This window comes from Mya arenaria, chromosome 17 (genome assembly GCF_026914265.1).
Source record: "Mya arenaria isolate MELC-2E11 chromosome 17, ASM2691426v1".
Lineage (NCBI taxonomy): Eukaryota > Metazoa > Mollusca > Bivalvia > Myida > Myidae > Mya > Mya arenaria.
Genome location: NC_069138.1, coordinates 53961568 through 53984364, shown reverse-complemented (window position 1 = coordinate 53984364; position 22797 = coordinate 53961568). Strand labels below are relative to the sequence as shown.

At 34.5% G+C, this 22797-nt stretch overlaps 3 protein-coding genes across 3 annotated transcripts in view; 1 reads left to right on the top strand and 2 right to left on the bottom strand.

Annotated features, from left to right (window-relative positions):
• The window catches only part of LOC128224507 (serine/threonine-protein kinase TNNI3K-like), a 47085-nt gene extending 42438 nt beyond the window's left edge, over positions 1 to 4647 (bottom strand). The window contains exons 1-2 of the mRNA XM_052934370.1: positions 4528 to 4647; positions 3688 to 3820 (exon numbers count right to left, since the gene is read on the bottom strand). The gene's annotated coding sequence lies outside the window, so the exon portion shown is untranslated. The remainder of the gene's footprint in view (positions 1 to 3687; positions 3821 to 4527) is intronic.
• Positions 4648 to 4836: 189 nt separating this feature from the next.
• On the top strand, positions 4837 to 9090 carry LOC128224508 (uncharacterized). The gene is made up of 2 exons (XM_052934373.1): positions 4837 to 5615; positions 6944 to 9090. The coding sequence occupies exons 1-2, from the start codon at positions 5342 to 5344 to the stop codon at positions 8716 to 8718; spliced, it is 2049 nt and encodes a 682-aa protein (XP_052790333.1). The 5' UTR covers positions 4837 to 5341; the 3' UTR covers positions 8719 to 9090.
• A 560-nt stretch (positions 9091 to 9650) lies between these two features.
• On the bottom strand, positions 9651 to 22697 carry LOC128224509 (outer dynein arm-docking complex subunit 3-like). The gene is made up of 12 exons (XM_052934374.1): positions 22535 to 22697; positions 22036 to 22157; positions 21666 to 21743; positions 21019 to 21198; positions 20452 to 20556; positions 19743 to 19991; positions 19287 to 19430; positions 18528 to 18688; positions 16920 to 17076; positions 12779 to 12934; positions 11642 to 11726; positions 9651 to 11028 (listed from the first exon to the last, which is right to left on the bottom strand). The coding sequence occupies exons 1-12, from the start codon at positions 22611 to 22613 to the stop codon at positions 10898 to 10900; spliced, it is 1647 nt and encodes a 548-aa protein (XP_052790334.1). The 5' UTR covers positions 22614 to 22697; the 3' UTR covers positions 9651 to 10897.
• Between the last annotated feature and the right edge of the window lie 100 nt (positions 22698 to 22797).

The following is a 22797-nucleotide window of genomic DNA, read 5'->3' as shown; positions in this document are numbered from 1 at the left end:
AATTTCTTGTTGCACGTTACACTTACATATTGTTTAATTCAGACATTTGCGAAACTACTTTTAAGTGCATCTGTACCAGTTTGTGTTGAGGTGCTGAAATAAGGAGCTGTGTATAATCATTACAGTCGCAATTGGTGACATATGCTAACTTCTGATGACTGTTTTAACATCCTGTTCTAATCCTAATCTCGCAGTTAGCTCACTGTCTATCAGTGTTGTTTTGAAACCACGACTTGTGTAAACCATGGTTTGTATGTGAGCGTGCGTGCTCCGTGCGTGTGTGCTGCTTGCGTGTGTGTGTGTGCGCGCGCGCGAGTGTGTGTGTGCACGTGTTTGTGTGCGTGTGTGTGCGTGCGTGCGTGTGTTGAAACTGTAGCTCTTGTTACGAATTTTCAACAATATGCCAAGACGTAATTTTATAGGCAGCTATACAGTCATCCTTTTTCCTGAACTAGTGGTGCAATAACGTTTGCAGCATAATTCTCCAAACACTTACATGATTCGAACCAAGGTACGTGTTAGTGCCTAAATTTGCTCCGTTTCGTCCAGATTTTATAAAAAGTTATTATAATCATATTGAAGTTATCTTCATTCATCGAACGTATAGGTAAGTTTGGTCCATCAGATGTTGAGTTCGACTTATTTAACAGTGGCAATATGTTGTACATGTAATTATTTAATGAAGGTTGTCTTGTAGAGCTGTGCCTCTTGTTTGGTGTTTGGCCTCAGTGGTATATGTGCCTTTTTAGTGTGTCTTATTCATATTCGCACTGGGGGAAGGCCCATTCGGCGAGTGCTCCGATAAGATTGTTAGTCAATTTAGGTTTTTTGGAGTATAGTGCACAGACAGAATGAAACCCTGGTTCGAGCTCCCCTTGTTCTTAAACGTGCACCAGTGTATACCACTGCCACATGTGACCCCCACTTAAAGTCCCTCTCGGAAGACGATTAGTATTTTTGTGGTGCGGCAGGGAATCGAACATGCAATCGCTGGATTGACCGTCAAGTATATTACAACTAGACCAACCGCCACACGGATGTGTCTTTAAACTGGATCCCGGCTATATATAGGCTACTCGGCGTGTCTCTGTAGATTGCATTGTATTAATAATGCCTAAGCTGATGCTAGATTTAGGCGTTGACAAAACTATACCTGTCATGGCTGTTGACGAACAGACGTTTTCAAACATCAAGCTGATATTTTCATACTATGTTCGTCTTTATCCATCGTAATACGCCGCGTCGCGCGATTTTGGGCCTTCGGACATATTTTCGCTATTACAATGTTTTAAGGTATTTGAATGCCATGTAATTTCAGAAAGATATTCTGAAATTTTCATGTGGATATCACTTAAATTGTGTAAGTTACGTGTTTACAAGTGAGATCATGTAATGCGCATTTTGAATACTAAATTTGACGTCATTCAAATGACGTCGTAATGAAAGTGCATTATTCAAATTATATTAGTGAAACTAGTGAATATCTACCGATACTATTGGGTCAAATACTTACATTTTGCGGTTAAAAGGTGAAGGTTACAATATTATATTATTTTGAACCTCGGTACTATTTATCACAAATAAAATAATCGTTCATAAAAAATGCAAAAAGATAATGAGAACGGTGTTCTTCCAATCTTCTGTCTTTTTAAAGATTTTTATTTGCGTATAATTTTCTTGACGCTACATAACAATCACTTTTTGTCATTCATGTTTCCATAGCAGCCACATATTTCGTTCCTACTTATTTATAAACCCTGATAGACTAGGTATATGGAAACGCTGTTTAATGTAAAAGCCTAGCACACATTCTGGAAGTGAGCCCAGTATTTATAATAACACCTATAAAACAAACATAAAAGCTAGATTTGCCATGCACTTCGAACGGCTGATTTTAAAGCTGCGCTCTCACAAGTTGGCCTCTTGACAACTTATCAAATAAAATTGTCTTGGAATGAGCCAATTTTTGCGTAATATCAGATCGAAGTTTTCATATATATGTTCGAAAATTAATGTTTTATGCAAGCATTACTGACGTTTTTTTCGACATGAAACATCAACTTTGAAATGATAACACAACAGTAACACAATTTACAAAAAAAAAAAATGTTGAAATTGATACTTGTTATTCAATAAAAAAACACGTTTTTTTCTGCAAAAATAATTATATTAACGCAGACCCCAATACAAATTCATAATCTAACACAGAGTATGAAAAAACAACATACAAATGTATACATTTACTACACATTTTTTTTGTGTTTGACACGATTCTAGATATCAAAACTTATGAGTTTTAAGGCGGATTTTTCGATGAAAACTTACGGTTTATGGAATGTCGAAAACCGGGCGAGTGGGCCGTCGTATGTCGTTAACAATTGTGCGTTTTTATGACATATATTCAATATATGTTATCCAACTGTAATGCAACTTGGTCAGAATACTAGTCTGTATGTTGTCTTGAATAATTATGAATATGGGTCACTTATGGTAAAAAGTTAGGCCATAAGGTAAAATCTTAGAATATAACAAATTTCCCGTCATAAATTCAAAAGCATGTACCCAATTGTTATGAAACTTGGTCTGACAGAATACTTGTCTGTATCTTTTCTCGAACATAATGAATATGGGTGACCTCTTGTCAAAAACTAGGTCATTAGGTCAAATGTTTGAACAAAAACATCGCCCACCATAAATTCAATAGCCTGTACCCTCATTGAACATTATGAAATTTTGTTATGTCAAAATTCTTGTCTGCATGTTGTCTTGAATAATAATGAATATGGGTTACCTTTTGTCAAACACTACGCCATTAGGTCAAATCTTAGAACAAAACAAATTCCTCGTCATAAGTTCAATAGTTTGTATCTAATTGTTATGAAACTTGGTAAAATACCTGTCTGCATGTTGTCTTGAACACAATGAATATGGGTTACCTCATATGAGAAACTAGGTCACTAGGTCAGATCATTGTCTTATATATTGTTGTAGATTACCCTTTCGTTGCTACTAAACAACCCCATTTAAAAATAAAAATGAATAATGTTCAAATATCAGAAGTTACAACTCACTATCATTTGGATGTTGCACTTTCTAGTAACTGCTCATGGCATGAACATATAGAATCCGTCAAACAGAAGGCCTGGCAGTGTACCTACTTCATGCGATCATTTAAATACGTCCTTGATCGGAAATCTGATCGAAAAAGTGCTTTACACAACATTCATTAGACCTTAGTTAGAGTATACAGTTGTCTGGGATAATTTTACTCGAGCTGACGAAGACGACCTAGAGAAAGTTCAAGACGAGGCGGTAAGAATTATCTCCGGTGCAACACGTGTCTCCGTATCATACGTGTATACTGAAACGGGAATTGAATCACTAAGGGAAAGAAAGCTGAAACATAAACTAACATTATTCTACAAGATGTTCCAATCGCTAACACCTACGTATCTTACAACACTTATTCCATCCCGAGTTGGAGATACAACCTCGTACAATCTTAGGAACTCTACTAACCTACGGAATAATGCATGCGAGTCGCAATTACATTCGATCTCGCGTTTCACATCTACCATATCTCATTGGAATGCTCTATCAGAAGATGTTCTTTCTTCTCCATCGATGCCTTCACTCAAGTATAACAAGAACAGCGCTACAGTATCCCAAGTCTATTGTGTTGCTCACCGCAAATCTAGTGTTGCTCACGCAGTCTTAACGAACATCTTTTCTCCAAAAACATTGCATCCACTGCCACTTCTTCTTCACCTTTTTGACCAGGTATTCAATTGCAGGTCCTTGTCTCTCCAAATATTATGTACTGTTTTAATAAAAAAAAGTCATTCATCAGACAAACAGAATGCTATTCAGACAAGTTCAACACTATTTTCGACAAGCTAAACCTTTCTGATTTCTACATAAATTAGAACAAACTTAAGTCCACCATTGAACCTTCCTCTCCACATCTCTCATTCTCGCAATTTTCCCCGTCTCATCACTCTTATTATTTCAATATTATCACCTACTCCACTTCACCATTTTTATGCCTAGTGTCCCCCATCTTATAATACTCATCATATCTTATTTTGGTAACATTATATTAAACATAACAGCTTTTAATCCATTATAAGCAGCTGGACGAGACATTGCATACGCTTCTAGTCTGTATATTTATTGTTTTGTGCATATATCACGTGTCTATTTTCATGTTATACAACCCATGCATATAATTGATGTTTATGCTCAAATTGTGTACAAATTGCAATTGAATTATCCGAAAAGTATAGTTTAAACCAAATCTAAAAAAAAAACGTCTTAAATTCAACGATTTTGATAACGTTTTTATGCAACTTTAATCTGCGTTTAAGTTTAAACTTTAATTTATCTCATGAAACTTTTTTCTCCGGTCTTTATGACTTTCGGTAGGAATATTTCATTCTATAACATTTTTTTATCTATATTTCTGGTCGAAACAGTTAAATAAATGGTTGTAAAACGCATTTTTTTTTTTTATTAATGCCTACTAACCATTGCATAGTTCCCATTGAGAAAACAAGACTGTCAAAATGAAAAATCCGGCTATAATAATACAGCGTCCCGCATTACCGCTTGTCGATAATATTTCCAACAGTGATGGAACCGTGATCGTTGTCCATTATATAGAAAGAATGTCCAAAGGATATGGTTTAATAAATTAACTCAAAACGTTTAAACAGCGGCGTATTTTAAGATTTCGTACGATGTTAATAAGCATGTAATAATACAAGCCTTGACCAATTGTGTTAAACCAGGAAAAAAACTCGTTACTATGACTAACTTTAAGTCACGCGTTTGGACATAAGTGTCTTGCGGTATGACGAAAAAACATATTCCATTCCTGATGTAATCATCATTTACTCATTTGGGATTTTTTGGATATCTTTACTGTGTAGGCTTAAGAGAGTAACACAACGGTTTCTTGTGATGCATTTAAGCGCTCAATTTGCTTTATGTATTTGGTAGTTCAGATAATAAATACTTTTAAAGTTTAATTTTTATACGGGAAATGCGGAAGTTTAATGCGAATGTAGCACAATGAAAGAAGATTTGTTTTTTTTATCTTCGTGTAAGGCATTCGTACAAGTGCAATGTTTTACTTCACAGCTATACATGGGAGATACATACATTTTAAAATCAAATCCACGTGACCATTGGAAATCGCGAACAAAGAAAGAAGTGAATAACGAACACTCATATAATGTGAATACGAAGAAAGTCGCGAAAGAAAGCGAACCGTCGATCTCAATAACCACCAAATACATAGACTGTAGTGATAATTGAAACATCAACCAGAACGTGTATCATGGATATGTACATAATTTACATGAACAAAGTGAAAAGAACGGAACGAATTTACCTGGAACGCTGCTTCCTACCAAGTGTTGGATCTCACTTCGAACACAGAGTTGACCCCGCCCTTTGGTTCAAGGTGCTCGCTCTGGACAGGATACTCGTTGACTGCACAGCATGTGTAGTTCATTGGGCACCCCGTGGTCATGTGGGCGATGACAAGCTGCGTGAAGTAGCCAACGAGGGTCTAACGATTGACCGCGTCTTTGAGTCGTTCAGAGGAACCGGTCAGTGATATATTGGTTATCTAATAGAGACTATATGTTTGTTTATATCTTTATTGTAACATAATTAATTCATTGGCAATCCATGTACAAATCAACTGTTCTTTGTTATTGTTTTACGCGTACTATGAAATCTGTACACTATGCTATGGTAAAGGCTATGGTAAGGAGATATTACAGGCCTCGTTTAAAGGCTATAAGTGACCCCTCCCCCCCCCCCCCCCCAAAAAAAAAAAAAAAAAAAAAAAACGTGTATTGTACACAATGTCTGTGTATTGATCTTAATCTAAATGCCTAGTTGTCTTATCAGACCTTCGATCTGAATATCCTGCTGTGCAGCTTTGGGTTTTATTATTAAAGAAATAGACCCTAAATGGCCCTGAGCCTATAAACAAATAAACAGGAAATTGGCACCCTACTGTGACATCAGCGTAATTAGCAGGAGATTGTCATACCAAACATTCCTTAAACTAGGCCTTTAAGGAATGTTTGGCATGACACTTCCTTGCTGTAATAGCTTTTAGAGTAGACAATTTCATCGTCTCACATATACATAACCAATTCTTGTATATACAAGTTGCATAGTCAATATATTCATTAATTTTAATAATGGGAAATAAATAATAAACAGTAATAAGTGTTTTAATAGTTACATAAGTGATGTATTTCAATCCTCTTTAAATATATGGTCACCATTGTAATATCCAAATTGTGAATCATCATGGTTAAATCATATGAATGGACTATTATGTATAACATATACCATTACTCAAAGCATTGTAATAATATTTTATTAATATTTGAAAAGGTAAGCAAACAAGCTATTATACAATAATATCATTGGTTCATCTCTTTAATAAGCCTCCATTCTTCCACAGCAGGACACTAAGATCTGAGATCTGATAGAAAGCGGACCGCAATAATTAAGATCAAAACACAGAAGTTGTTTGTGTTGATTGGGGAGGGGGGGGGGGGGCACTTTTAGAAGACTTAAACTAGGCATTTCAGTAAATCGTATTGATTTATAAGGGGCGGGGCGGAGTGAGCGCATCAATTCTGAATAGGCGGAGTGGGGTTTTGCTCACCGTTGAAACTCTTACCGATTAAGCGTAGTATGTAATATAGGGCGATGAGACGTTTCATCGGCCGAACATGTAGGTTGTATTCTTAGCTATCCATAAATGGCAAAAAAGACGCACCGAATATTTTTGTATGAGGATTCTCACACCAGGAAAGAAAATGTTTCCAAAAATAATCGTATATGCGGAAGGTAAACTATTACTGCATACACGTTCAAACAAAATGAGAGCAATGCATTTATTCCCTTTCAGGCTGTTTCAGTGAAGATGAGCTTGATCCAGTAACAAGCGAAGCATTCGCTCTTTCCCGTGAAATTGCAATCAAGTTAGATTTGAAGGATCTGACAAAAGAGGAAAATGACCGACACCATGAAAATATTGTTAGAGCTCTTCATATCTACATTCTTCCCAGGGTAAAGCTATTGACTGGATATGAAAGTTGCGTCAAAGAAGCGTTAGAAAATATAACTGCTGAGGAAAACAACCTTGGACGTTTAATAAAAAGTCAAATTAAAACGAAGGAGGGTCTTAAACAAACATTGTGGCTCTCAAGGGTAAACATGCTTCAATCCAATGACCTCTTCAGAAAAGGATCACTGTATTCTTTAGACGAGCATTTCCTGCAAACTTTGCTTAAACATATCATACACGATATTGAGCACATTGGGATGAAAATTGTACAGTTCGAAGATGAGATATTCCCGTTAAGACATTCCGAAGATGAAAATGACATTAAAAAACTTGAAGAGTTACGGGAACAGAGGGATCAATCGCATTGTCGAGATACTTACACGCTTGTTCTTACTAGGAGAGAAGAAATAAGAGATTTTTTGGAAAAGAAAGATAAAGAAGAAAGTGACTCCCATGACAGTCAGTGTAAATTGAAAAGGAAGGGTTCAAAGATGCATGCTGAATATGTCAAAATGGCAGTAAAGCTTGAAATTATAGAGAAGGAAATTGACGAAATGATGACAACAAAGTTAAAAGTTTCAGCAGTACGAGAGGCCGCTCGAGTTGCGTTGAAAGAAATTGCAGAGACAGGAGAATCGTATGGTTTTGTCCATAAACGTTCAGATGTATGCCATATGAAAACAGCCGATCAGACTGCAAGTCCGAAACATTGGAAAACACTGCAAGATGTCATAAATGAGTTGATATCAAATACTCGACCGAGTGAAATAAGAAATGAATTTCTGAAATGTTGTCATGAAATTCAATTTCTTTGCCAGGATCTCAATTCTACAGCGCAAAAGACACATACAGAGGTTCAACCGGCTATGTGTCAATCGACGAGTGTTTATGTCAAAGAAAAGTTGGAAAGGATGACACGCCACTTGGTTGCCAGCGCACGAAGCAACCTAGACTTTGTGCCCATTCACTTAGACAAGAACGTTTACATTTGCTTTGAAGTCCATGCTTTTTCAGAGATAATGCCGACACTGTCTCGTCTCCATGAATATTGCTATAAGCAGGTTTGCAATGAGTTGTACAGTGGGCTTCATCACATTAGCGATTCAAACACAACCCCTTATGAGCCACATACAAGTACTGACGCTGTTGAAGAGCGGACTCAAACTGACAGAGGAAGAGAACCGCAACAGATATCAGAAAACCAACGAGAATGTGAATTGGTTATTGTGACAATTCAGTCAACGCAGTCATTAGTACAGAAAATGAAGTTATTCATAAGGATGACTGAACTAGCAGCAGGAGAATTGAAAGGAAAGCAAGCAAGAGATCAAGAAAAAAACACAATTTTGTGTGCCGATGATTTCGTGGATACTCTTGTAGCATGGATAAAAGACTTGAGCCCGAAGATGTTGCTGATCTTGTACTCTCAGTTAACATTAGTGGAAAATCTTTGCCCTGACTTTCTGAGAAACTGTCATGGTGAATATTCTATGGTGACGCTCTCTGTTGCTTTTACACATTTGATGGAAATTTGTAACTTGAGGAAGTCTGTTGGTCAACCAATACATAAGCTGTATCTACGACGTTCAAAAAACATGAGGCAGTCTGTGATATAACCGTTTTATGAGCCAATGCGGGCATCTACATGTAACTAAAATTTGTGCCTGCCCCAAAATAGACTTGAGTATCATTTTAAACAGCAGGCAAGATGCAAACGTCTTACAAAAAGCCTACATAATCATAAATGGTCAGAAGACCCTGATGGCAGCTATTTATATAGAATTCAAAAGTACTTGCCCTAAAAAGATGTGTGTTATTTCAACTGGTGTCAGGAAGACGGGTTATCTTGAAAATGTTTGTTAATATCTCCATAAATCAATTTAAGTTTTTGATTGTGTGAAACACATTTCACATTTTTCTATGAACATTAATGGTCATATGACATATTTGATTTTATTACCATTGGCGTGATTAAAAAATCATGCTTCTATGCTCTTGTTTTTATTCTTTTCTTTTAATTAAACTAATAATACTTTAGGAACCGGTTTTAAGTTATTTTATTATGTAAGATATTTTATAAATTTCGCTCCTGATTTATTTCATGCTGGTAGGCAGACCATATATTGCTTAACATGTAGCTAGTATGTCACCTATTGTAACTAGACATCAGTTAGTGTCTCAGTCATAACAATGGGCCAACGTAGTTATCTGAAAATTCAGGTTTTCTTCATTACAAGAATATAATTGTTTAACTCTCTTTTATTTTCTAAAAGCGTTCTTGTTGAATGTATTAACTGTCACAATGACTACTATAGCATAGTTTCCAGGAGCATATCCAGGAATTGGTGTACCTAAGGGGCACAACCAACATTCGTCCCTCCATCAAAAACAAAATTTAAAGAAGTCTGAAATGTCGCATTTTGATTAAAGTGTGGGGGGGGGCGGGAGTGGTTTCTTGCATGTTTGTTCAATTGTAACAGTGTGGCTTATATCAATCAATTATTTTTGAACACATGAGGAAAAATATTTAAAATGATAGACACTTGAATGCTTTGTTGGTGTTTTATTATCAGTTTTTTTTATTTTATTTTACCACAATTCAGAGTATTAACAAGAAATGCAATTTAACATTTAAACCAAAAACAAAATTCAACACTCCAACTATGGTCTAACTATGGTTTTTATATTCTGTATTGTAATACATGTAGTAAGTAGAAATGGTGTGTTTTAAGATAACCTTTTTCATAAATAAGATGTTCAATATTTACAATCATCTTGAAAGGATTTGTTGTGTGACATTGTATATTGCAATTCCCTTCCTGTTCACAGTTTATTCTTAACATTATAGCAACATGTTAATTTAAAACTTAAGTGGGCTAAAAGAAATGTTGACCAAGAGTTGGAACTTGATCAAAACTACTCTAAACGATTAATGCCATTTTTTCTCAGGTTCTTTTTAGACTAACAATAACTGTTAAATGCAATTTTTATTCACAAACAGAACTATAAATAATTGCATTATCAATTTCTATCAACATGCATAATATTCAATTATGGATAAAACTTTTTTTCTCACAAATCTATTTCATGATTGGATGTATGGTTTACTAAATGGCTTAGAATTTATAGAGCTTATACTTAACAGTACATAACAAATTGCATCAAGAATATATAACACATTGGAACATTTTAAAAGCAAACAAGCTTAAAATATCACAGGTACATTTGAATACCATCATTATGATGATTTCTAATTTCAAGAGTCTCTGAGCAAGCAATGTAGTTAATACAGTCATCAAAATTAAGATTTTCTCGAACAAGCCAGAAAACTGTAAGTTCATATAATTGTAGATTATACAAGAAGAAGTAGAATTGTAGCCCGAATATAGTCGAATAGGTCTTGGGCTTACATGCGTTTTGATCACTGTTCATTAAATGTACTACAGTAAGTAGTGTATATTGTATGAAGTATATAGTGTGATATACAAATACATACATATTTGCTGCAGTCAGTTCTTTTTTACATAATTCTTTTTTAGTTTCAGTTCAATACAATTCAACTACCAAAAACGAATTTGAATAGTTCATACATTATATCACTGAACCTTTAAATCTTGCTCACTCAAGTCTTAATGTTACAACAGCCTCAGAACCTCTGTTGAAAGCAAGACAAATATAAATAAATATAAATCCTTAAAGACATATGATTTCAAACTTAGATAATGTAGTATATCTTCCAAGTTTTTCATTCACACAAACTTTCATTTCCCTGTCAGAACAGTCCAGTGTCATAATCTATTTAGTGGTCTTCTTCTTTTTCTTTGTGGTTCTACGTTTGGTTTTGGAGTCTACAATCATCTGTGATAGTTTCTTAATCTTGTCGCGATCAGGGACGTCACCATCATTGTCACCACTGTCTTCCTCATCTGAAAAATATAGTGAACAAATGTGAATATACATGTATATGAATCGTTACTGCATTCTTGGTACTAAATTAATGATATTGATTTTTGTTTGAGTCAAACTACAGAAAATCAGTTACGGTAATAAAACATTTTGCAAAGAAACCAAATATGAAGTTTATAACACCATAATATATTAGTGAAAGTATGAGTTTTTTTTCACAAAATCATGCTGCAACATTCATCACTAGAACATGATGTAATTTTTGCAGGTTTGAAGAACAGATACAAATTTAAGTCATGGGCCTTCAACTCTTCACCTTAGTAAAGATATCCCTGTTGTTTCCTTTGATAATGGTGTACATAATAAATGTTATGCCTTCAGCTTAGGTGAAGAAGACATCCCCGGATGAATTTTGAATAGGCAAATAAAATCCATCTGCTTTGTATCGGTACTTTAAAAAAAATATTCTCAATGGATGCCTTCAGCTTTATTGCAGACAAAATCCCCTCCAATGATTATGGCATAGGTCTGGTGGACAAAATCCACCCATTTTGTGTACCTTTTAATAAATATTCCCAATGTATGAGTAAATATTACACAATTGTTATGTACTATTTTTCAATAGTAACCTACCATCATATACAAGGTCCCTCTGTGGTTGTGGCAGTTTAACTCGAGTGTTGTACTGTGGTAATTTACCTTCCTGGCTTGCATGGAACTGAAATGGCAAAGTTATGTATGTAAAACAAATTGTTTAAAAAACAAGTCCATTTTGCATTGTCAATACAGTTTTCATAAATAACTACAATTCAGGGAAAAGGATGTGGGGAGTGCGCTGTCAATCACGATGACAACTCATGGACACTGTTGATGATTATGCTGACAAAATGATCGCTATGTGTCTGCCATGCTGAGCATGTGTTACAGAAAGAAACTTTTGGTCTTGTGTAAAGAATTAATTTTTATCACCATGCCTTTTTTTACATTATTGATAATGATCACTAATTTATTTATTGAGTTATTGACACCAAAACAAGACTCAAAGATTTATAAGTGTAGCTATTTCCACCATTTCTCAACAAGGACACAACAGAAAAAATAACTATAATTAAATAATGTAAGGATGCATTTAAAATAAACCATAATTTAATATAAGCTAACTGTACATTGACAGTTACGTGATTTATTTCACAATTCATTGATAAAACAGCTCAAGTGGCCTTACAAGGAAGTTTATGCATGACAACTCATCATTGTGCACCCAAAAGCATGATCTTGAGTAAATGTGACATGGATTTGTTTAACATTTTTTTCCAGAAAAATAGAAAGAGTAACAATTCCCAACTTTATTTATAACAAGAAAGTCGCTTGGTGATTGCCAACACACATCTGTTGTATATCAGTTGCAAAAGGGGCATAACTCAACAATTAATAAAGTCAGAGTTATGGTTCATGTTGTACATGTCATATTAGTATCGTCTCTTTAAAAATGTGTACCAAGTTTCATTTGAATATCTTGAAAAAATCATTAAGTTATGGCCAAAGTTAAAATTCTGTTAATGCAGAACATGCCGATAACGAGACCAAGGACATCATGATATCTTGACTATTTTTCTTTGGAAAAACAATGACCTCAAATAAATTTAACATGTGTTCAAAGTGTATGACTAAAGGCGATGAAAATTCTTGACAAATTTGGCATTAAAACCAATTTAATATTGAATGAAATGACCAATGCCTGTAGATTATTGCAATGACAAAACAACAAACCTCCTCTTCTTCCATTTGTTTCACGACAGCGTTCAGATCCTGTCCATCCAATTCCTCAAGCAGTTTCAGAAGTTTTTCCTCGCAAGTGGAAAGTTGATCGAGCACATACTCATCTGACGATGGTGCAATTTGGGCCTGGGGAACATGGCCCTTATTCTGGAATAGGGAAAGGGATTTTAGAGGACACGTAAAAAGATATCTGAAGAATTACCTTTCAAGCAATTTTGCCATTGTTATTATGGCAAACCAGGATTTTTGTCTATATAATTTAATAGCACCTTATATCTCAGACTAAATGTTCATTGTTTTCATATATTGAAATCAAACCCTACACTTATTTCAACCCTTGTTAGAAAATTTATGATTGGTACACTCAGATCACCAAATAAAAGTTTTCTTCTAAGAATTTATAGGATAATGAGTGTTTTTATACTTCATGTATCCTTGTGATCATATCACAAGCCACTCTTTACATTAATTTCATACTTTTCTTTGGTTAATTGAAAAATAATTACATCCTGATGAATTCATTGAAAGATTGTGGCACAGTCACTGTTCTCTTATTTGTGTATTGTTTCACTGTGAAACACAACATAAACAGGAACAGTGCTGTGTAGAAAAATCAATGATGTCATTCTTGGTGTGACACTGTTTGGCTTTAGTTAAATTTGGCAAAAAATTTCGATATAAATTAGGCCAGAGTTTTTATATCTTTAGATTTACGGGAGCGCCGTACCTAAATATTGCAAAACCCAAATAAAAATAAAATTCATTTTCGTAGTTTTATTTTTATTTTTTCCGACGAACGTTGCTCCAATTTTAAGAAGAAAATAAAATTAGTGTTTTATAACCCATATCTCAGAACCAACTGGTGTACCAATTGTTATTCATTATCGGTCTTTTTACTGCACAAACCACGTAAACCAGTCGGAAATACGCGGGAAACAGAACAGGTACCCGTTACCATAACAACGTTCTGTCAAAAGTGAATTATTACCCCCTTATTTCTCGCAATTTCTGCAGCTTTATAGAAATGTTTTACTACAAAGACGTTCCTATGTTTATGTTTCTTTATTTAATTCAAACCGTGGAGAACTTAAAGCGTGTTTATTGTGATTTTTTGGTAGATTCAGTATGTTGTTCGCGATTCGTGGAATGATTGCGCAACTTCTTGTCAAAATAAGGATAAAGAAATTCGTGGGTTGTATTGTCAATTAAAAGTCGTTGGCGCACGTCGTATATTAGCAAGGATGAATTGGATTACAGCGCAAAAATGTAAAGCTTCTGACAAACACAAACTGCAAAATGATATCGTGTTCATCATAGTCAAAATGGATATTTTTTTCTGAATTTGACTCTGAGGAGCATTGAACACACTGCTTCACGATCACATATTTGAAGAGAAAAACACAAGGTATCGTGATACGTTCGTAGTTGTTAATTAGTTTAATAATGATTTAGAATTTAAATCGTTATAGAATACTGAAAATGATGTAATATTAACATAGTGTGTGTTTCCGATAAGACAGAAAAATCTGAACATAAGATATTTGGCAGTCAGTACAAGAAGTCAAACTGATCGTTTCCTAATTGCAAACGGGCATAGCTGGAATTAGAAGGATATTGTTCTGGACTGATTCTAAAATCAGTTCTTAGACCTGGTTTTTTGAAACATATTGTCAAATTTATCTTAATGCTCCCTAATTTTCTATGGTAAAGTACATAAATGTAGATTTTGACTGTCTGTGTATCCGTAAGCTCTGTCAATGTTTGAAGTGAAGAGGAATTTCCATCAGGGCTTAGACTTTATTTGGTAATATTTTCTATATAAAAACCACATCACGGTAAATTGTCACGGTGCTATTTCGTTAAAGACAGAAAAGACATTTGACCTCCTTATATGCACCAGTCATTTGTAACCACGGCCCCCCAGGTCCGGGGATTGCCAGGGAAATGGGCCGTGTTTTTACCTTTCAGGTGGCCCCGCAGTGCCGGGTGAATGCGGTGGTTTTGTCTTCGCTTTAAATAAAGCGGGGAATGGGCCTTACCTAGGGACACTGGGGTGCGGGGGCATTTGGTGGAGATTTTACCATCTGTTCGTCCACGCAGGGCGTGGATTTTAGCCGGGGTTAGCATGACCAAAAGTCAAAGTCGACGCTATTCCCCGGACCTGGGGGGGACGTGGTTACAATTGACTGGTGCATTACCGTGTCTGAAACTTTGTTCAATGAAAGGATATGCTTATATTGTGGGCAAAAGGTTAGAAATGGCCATTTTAACTTCTTTATTACACTGACATGTTTCATAAAATCTATGGGTTGATAATATATGCACCACATATGCATAGATATATTCAAACAAATATATACAATTAATTTCAATAAGCGCTTGAACTCAGAGTTGAGGTCAATATTTTCGGTCTTTAAAAGGATCTTTAAATTATGCTTTTGAAACTTTATGGTGATCTATCACCCTTTGTTCAGCCTATGAAATAGCTGACACAAGTAAGGTGTGTTTTGTCTTCATGATATAAGAAGATTTAAAAAATAAAAAAAATCGGAGAAAAATCCGTTTTATTTTTTTTTATTTCTCCTTCGGGACATTTTATGCATTTTATTTTTATTTTTATTTCCTCCTCCTTACCCAACTTTTTGAAAAATCTCCCGTAAATCTAAAGATAAAAAAACTCTGGCCTAAAGGCTAAGCATGAAATAAGCACAAACATTTTTTGTTTTTCGGGGTTAAATTACCATATATTTCATTTTGTGAACACCATAAGGAAATTTGCACTTTTGGCACAGTTTTTAGGGTAATACCAAGGCAAAATCCAGTTACTTAGGCATACAAATCAAAGTTTGTTCCCCCCAAACAGTAAATGCTTAGATCTCAAAATCAGGAATAAAATAGAAGGCAAAGTATAAACATGTAACTTTGACGGGTTAAAGTTGGTCTTTATTTCACTGAATGTTGCTGTTTAGAATGCTTGAAAATGGTTCTTTCAGGTCAGTATTTGCCAAAAGAAATCCTGAAGGAGGGGACACCCTCCCACTCCTACCCTGCATAACATATTTAGACAAAACTAATGATCAAATATCATATATTGAAAACTCATGCCTGCTTACTTGCTCACAATTTAAAATGCTACAGGTAAACCTGTTTTCCGCTATGTGATGACATCAAGGTTAGATCTTAAAACAACCAATACAGTATTAATACTGTTTAAATGATAGATCTGTGTCTTGTCTGTTGTTTGTTTGAATCAATAATAATACTTGGAGAACTAGATTTCTATCTCATAGTATTAACAAAGTCTACTTCCTAATAATTGGAAAAAATAAAAACTGAAATCAACAATTTTGAAAAAAGAAATAAAAATGATGACACAATTTTGCACAAAAAATAAGTTTCTAACAATAAATGAAAATAACAGTGCATAATTTCAAAATTGTACGTGAACAAAACCAAACATAAAATGAAACTTAACATTTTTCTAACATATAATGTTTGTTTCTACTTCTTACTTTCTTTTTCTGGAATGAAAATACATAAATGTATATTTAGAACACATCATTGTGATAGTTTCCAATTTTCACTCAATAAATTTCCTCTTCTTCAATCTGAAAAGGTGTAGTTTACTTAAAAAAGTGTTCCGCTGTTTATTTTTCAAACTATTGATCAAATAGCACTGACATATAATAATACAACTGGGCCATTTTCACAAAGCATAGATATTTGAGAGAATTTTCCTCAATATGTTTTGTTAGATTTTGACTCAAGTGTCAAGTTCCTTAATCTCTCCTTATCTAGTAAGGAAATATCAAAGTAAATTTTGCCCCTAAACTCAGATTTCAGGAAGTATGGCTACAAAATTGGATAGCTGTTTATTAGAAATTCAATAATTTAGAATGCATTTTATTTATGAAGTACAATAATCACAAAACTGTGAGAAATTTGCATCATCATATTCATTTGGATAAAAAAAAATTTGAACACACATTTGATTTTTTATAAACAAAGCTTTAAGAGAGTAGAATTCTCATAGTACAGTAGTTCTCCTCTCGCCCATGGCTTTCAATTAGCCATCAGTTTCCTCAAAATTTAGCTGAAATTGATTGATTTTTAATTGAACAAGAACACTTACAGCTTTAAGGTGATACAGTTTATCTGCAAGGTGTTCGACGCCAGCCTTAACAGCCACCAGGTTCTTGCTAGCTTTGTGGAGCTTCTCGTCCGCTTGTTCACGGCGTTCTTCCTCACTGTGGAGATGAGCCTGGAACTCTTCAAGCATACGCTCACCTCTGTAAATAGAATGTTAGTTGTGTTAAAAGGGATGTTTTATGCTTATGTTAAATATGCTTAAATTCAAGTCCTTTTTTTTAAATTTCAAGTCCTTTTTTACTTAAATTTCAAGTCTTTCAATTTCAAGTCATTGCTTGATATCCTCATTGGCTCGAACTAGATTAAAAGGACCGATTTTTTTACTCTATGTTCATATAAAATTTGATCGGATGGCTTGATATCTTTTGGGTCGATATTTCTCCATGCTCGATGTGATTTTCGCGGTCCCAAGTAAGAATTTCACACTTTGTTTTGTTTGCTTGATCCGATGTCATTTACGAGGGTTCAGGTAAGAATCTCACACCTTGGTTTATTTGCTTGGCTTCATTTAGCACAAGGCGCTAATCGATAAAAAATTGCTTGATTAAATAGTTTGAATAAACATGCCATCACTTTAAGTTCTGTCTCTAATTGTTATCCATGTATAAATTTCAATGCATTTAGATATAACTTATAAGCTATGTTTGTGTTACTCACTGTTTAAAATTGCTTGTTTGTTGTTTTCGCATAAATGTATTTTTATTTTATTGCAGAAATAAATAAAAAAAAATCAAATAATATTTTCTAAGTATCGAATAAGTCATATTACGAAATGTACGATATGTGACTATGTCCAATAAATACTCTTCTCTTGTGGAGATGGCGTAGCCAATAACAAACGAGGTAAAGAAGACTTTTTGTAATGAATAAAAAAAACAAACATTCTGTAAGCAATCCTGCTTGGCTCGATATTCTCGAGGCTCGAAGAATTTTGGCCAGTCCCTAGAATATCGAGCCATTGAGTTTCGACTGTATCCACTTTTCTTCATTTTAAGCTTACTTTAAAATGCAAACTTGTGAATCAATAAAATTAAGCTATCTAAAATATTTATTCCCTATTTTATACATTAAACACAGAACATGAAAAAAAACCTAAAGAACAGGAACAATGAACAGAAGATTTAAAAGGTAAATCAACATTTTTTATAATTTTTAAAAACCAAATGAACATGGATATAACATTGGCTACCTGCTAAGTCTTATATAAGTAGTATCAGTTCCGGCAAAACTGTAATTGAAGGGTATTAACAGATCCTTGAATTAATATTTTACAGTCTTGAGCTCTCTCATAGAGTAACAATGCATCATCAAGGCATTGGTTCAGGAAATAAAAAGCTAAACTTATTCTATTCGGTTATCGGATAGGATTTCTTCCACACACAATACTAACTTTTATGATTGTAAGATTTCAGGTAGGAAGATATTATTCGAGGAGCTAGATTTTTAATAAAACTGGTGGCAGGGTTTTAATGTGTACTGGAAATATCTGACCAAGATGCCAAAGATGTAGTTTTGATTTAATTTTTAAACAAAACCTTCAAGGCTGCTACAATTTCAAATTATTTTCCAAGGGAGGTAACTAATTACTTACCCAGAGAGCTTGGCATCTCCAGAATACTTCATTTCCTCAAACTCCATCTGCAGTTTTTCCTTATCCTCCTTTAACCTGATAATCTGTTTTTCATTGTCTTTCTTGAGTTCTTCCAAGTGCCGGGTTGTTTCTTTCTGGTTTTCGAATCTGTGTACCACTTCCTGAAAAGGGAGATAGTATTTCACGAATTGCACATCAAGGGAGATAATATTAGGTTCATTCAAATCAATTTCTAGTAGAAGTTTATAATTTAACATCTCAGTTACAACAAAATGGAATATATTGCATACAATTTAATAAAAAATGCCCATCTTTTTCACAGAATTTTTTCATCCCCATTGTGACCAAGACTTAAGTGTGCAATTTTGACAAATTCTCTAACTCACAACCAATTTCATTCCAAAGTTACCGGGACTCATTCATGGTTAGTAAAATGCGATTTTTATGGATTTTTTGGTGTTATGAAATAAAGTGTGGCAAATCATTAGGAGTGTTAAATTAACCCTTCAGTTGAACAAGGGGCATAAGTCAACAATTAAAGGCAGAGTAATGGTCATTACGATATGCAAGCAACATCTATACCAAGTTTCAGTTACATTTCTTCAGTTGTTTTTGAGTTATGGCTATGGTTCAAGTGTTTGCATAACAATGACAATGATGGGGATCACACCAAGTATATCACAATACCTTGACTTTTTTCCTCGAAAAGTGGACGAGATTTTAACATCTAATATCAGGTAAATTCCTGACGATCCTTACCATAGTATCTGACACTCCCGTAGCTTCCTTGATCTCCTTAAATGCCTCCTCATAGGTGGTAATCTTCTGTTGTTGTTCTTCTCCCTGTAGCGTTTGTTTCTCTGGAGGTGATAGATCATCCTGCTGGATGCTGGATCGCTGGGCCTAAGAATTTATTAATCCATTCTTTAAGTTTGAAACTGTAAAGTAAGCTTATGTTCCTTTATTTTGAAGACCTTACCTTTTCACCTTAGCCTGCATACATATATTTTTTATTTCATTTACTAAATCATTCATTAACAACATGATTAACCTACCAATTGATCAACCAAACTATTGTTTTAATGGTCAAGGCCTGAATAATACACAAAGTGCTTGTGGAAAACATGTTCATAATTCAGCACATAAGGAATCTCATCTATCTAAAAATAGAAACATGAATCTTATGCTGATCTGTTCCTAACCAGTGTAACTTACAATTCTGCGCTCGATACGCTCATGTTGCATTTTCTTTTCTTCTGCCTCCTTCTTCATCTTAGCAAGCTCTATCTCACGCTGTTTTCGCTCTGCATACACAACCTTCTCGTGCTTCTGGAGCTCCGACTGGGCAGCTTCCTTTGAAATCTGGGCGTCGTCGTGCATCGCTTTAAGTTCCTTGAGCTCTGTGCGTGTAAGCTGAATCTCCTGCTCCATAGCATCGAGAATGCTGGGGAATTTTTCTGCCTCCTGAAATTCAAGATTAATTCAGTTATTCATCTTTAAAATGGAAGAAACAAAGACAAAGCTTTTCCACACTGTCAAGTTTGTAAAACTCACCAGCCTGACCAGATGCAATGCTGCCAATTTAACAAAAGCCAAAGACCAAAGAATATTAAAAGTTAAGCTGTCAAGAAAAAGTTAACAGGAACTCAGGGTATCTCCTTAGTATTGGAAGATTTGAATCCTGAACTTAACCTTAATGCCATAAAATAATTCTATAAGGTGTCATTCCTTAACTCTATCTTTTGGCATTATCAGTGTCGCATACGAAATGTTAAAACAAAGTTAAATAGATAACAAGTTAAATAGATAACAACACAGCATCTGGCATTTGGTTAAATACATTAATTTAATAACTGTTCAGTTCAGCACTAGTACATTTTTTCCATAAAAGTTAAATTGACATGGTAACTGATTTAAGCCTTACCACTTCCAGCTTCTTCTTAATGTCTTCATAGATTCTCCTGAGATGGGTGGCCTCATCTATCTTCAACCTTGTCTTGTCATAACTGTTCTCAAGGTAGCGCATTTGCTGTGGAAAAAGAAAAGTTAACATTACTTCTCGGAAAATGCTTTTATAACAACAAAATGATATTGATGCAGTTTAACATGAAAGACAATAATTGCTTGCTGCTAAGAACTTGTCGAGTAATTCAGTGTTATTTCTTTAAAGTATGTGAACAAAATAAACACTAATTGATTAAGGACTTTCATAAACAAGCCCAAAAGCTTTGTTTCATTAGAGCAGCTATGATTTTCTTTACTGAAGCAAAACTATTACGCACTTGACAAGTCTTATGGGCTTGACCTTATTTTGACCACTTCAAAATTTGGTGATTTTGAAAATGACTCTTATAAAACAACTAAAACAAAACTGTAGAGCAATCACTTAAATTTGGCATATGCTATTCTTCAAAATCAGCTTAGCTTAAAGTATTTTCACAATCAGTGCATCAGACCCATTACCGGTAGCGACAGGCTAATTATAATGTACCTGGGCATCTGAAGACTCCCCCTTATCTGTAGCGACAGCCTCACTGGCATCTTGCTGCATCTGGTTATACTGAGTCTGCAGGTCCTCAAGCTTCTTCTGTTTTGTGGCTGTCTGGTGGCGCAGGGCATTCAAGCGCTTCACTGTGTCACATACTTTGTAGTCCATCACTGTTATGGCTTGCTGTAAATAAAGAGTTGTTTTGATTATATAAAAATAAGTATACGATACATGTAGTATTGTAAGCAAGACTGGAATGTTATGTTGCTGTTATCTAAAAAATACTTAAATATGTTTTCTGTTCAAAAAATATGACTTATGAGTAAATTTTAGATTAGTCAAATACAGTTTTCTTATTAATGACAATTTAAGTGATGCATGATTCATTCTTGAACAATCACTCTAAATAACTCAATCTCAAGGATTACATCTGTATTGAATGATAAAATGATTCCAGTAAATATAAAATGTAACATAAAACTTTTCTTCAAAACAAAATACATCCAATATTCATATGATCTGACAAGAATGCTATTTTAATGGTTTAAGTTATTCCTAACCTAATGGTCGGCAACAAGTTCAATAAACATGTGTGTATGAAACTGATGCATCATTAACTACTTTTTCAAAAATACTGCTGAGAAACGTACCCTGCCAGTCTTGTTCTTCATGGCGGCTCTTTCTGTTGGATGTTCCTGGAAGGCTTTGTTGATAACATGCTGGTCTTGCTGTTAAGTGTATAGAGAATACTAGGTTAGTGCCATGGATAGAGAGTTTATTTGACAAGGCAGAGGAATTTATCGGGTGAGTTGATCAAGTGTTATTTTAATGTGCATCATTTCACAAGACATTTTGCATTAACATTATATAGAAAACTTTCATATTAAGTGCAGTAGCAAACAAAAGCTTGCACAGAACAAGTTTCTTATTTTTTCCTTAAAGAGTTTCGGGAAGAGGTTTTAATCTTAAAGAAAATATCAGTTATGGATTTTTATTTTCAAATACATGAGTTTTTCATACCGAAAGGGAATCACTTAGTTTCTTTCTCAGTTCTTTATTTTCTTTCCTTAACTTAAGAATAGATTCCCTATTCTTTTTCATCGCAAACTGAGAGGTCTCATAGTAAGCCTTTCTGTCACCCTCTGAAATGGATGAAGTAAAAAGGTTTATACAATTTTGCAGTATGTTTAAAAAGTTGCAAACAAATATAAAAAGTAAATGTTGAAGTAAATGTGCTCAAAGCAGTTTTTATATTGCAGTGTGAATCAAATCAATTAGACATATTCTCAGCAACAGAGGTTGTGAAACTGATCTGACCAACAAACCTCAGTACCAGGTTTGCTAAAATAGCAATCATGCTTACCAGGAAATAAAAAAGTTCTGAAACAAAGCAATCGATAGGGTATATAAACAGTGGTTAAGTTTAATTTATTAACTTATCTATTAAGAAGTTCAGTGGAAGTCACTGTGTCACTCAAATGTCACCCTTTCTAAAAAAAATATATAAATAATAACTAACCCAGCAAATTGATCTTTGATTTTATCTCATCAATTTGGTCCTGGAGGGGACGATTCATGACTGAACCTCCCGTAGGCATTTTGAAAAACAGGTATTCTCCAAGACAAATCACAACAGTTTTTCCAACAACTTTGCAAGTGTTGTTTGTTCGTCTCCAAGGTGCCCCTCTAATGCGCATGCGCTATTCAAATGTTTCAAGGGAGATAAATCATTTCCATTTCCGAAAATAGTTCGATGTAAATTAATGCGCCGTCAAATTACAA

Coding starts and splice junctions, on each gene's coding strand:
- LOC128224509 (XM_052934374.1), bottom strand. CDS start 22,613: ATGCCTACGGGAGGTTCAGTCATGAATCGTCCCCTCCAGGACCAAATT. Junction 17,077..18,527: donor GGAGATGCCAAGCTCTCTGG/GTAAGTAATTAG, acceptor TTCTATTTACAG/AGGTGAGCGTATGCTTGAAG. Junction 12,935..16,919: donor AACTGTATCACCTTAAAGCT/GTAAGTGTTCTT, acceptor TCCCTATTCCAG/AATAAGGGCCATGTTCCCCA.
- LOC128224508 (XM_052934373.1), top strand. CDS start 5,342: ATGGATATGTACATAATTTACATGAACAAAGTGAAAAGAACGGAACGA. Junction 5,616..6,943: donor TGAGTCGTTCAGAGGAACCG/GTCAGTGATATA, acceptor ATTCCCTTTCAG/GCTGTTTCAGTGAAGATGAG.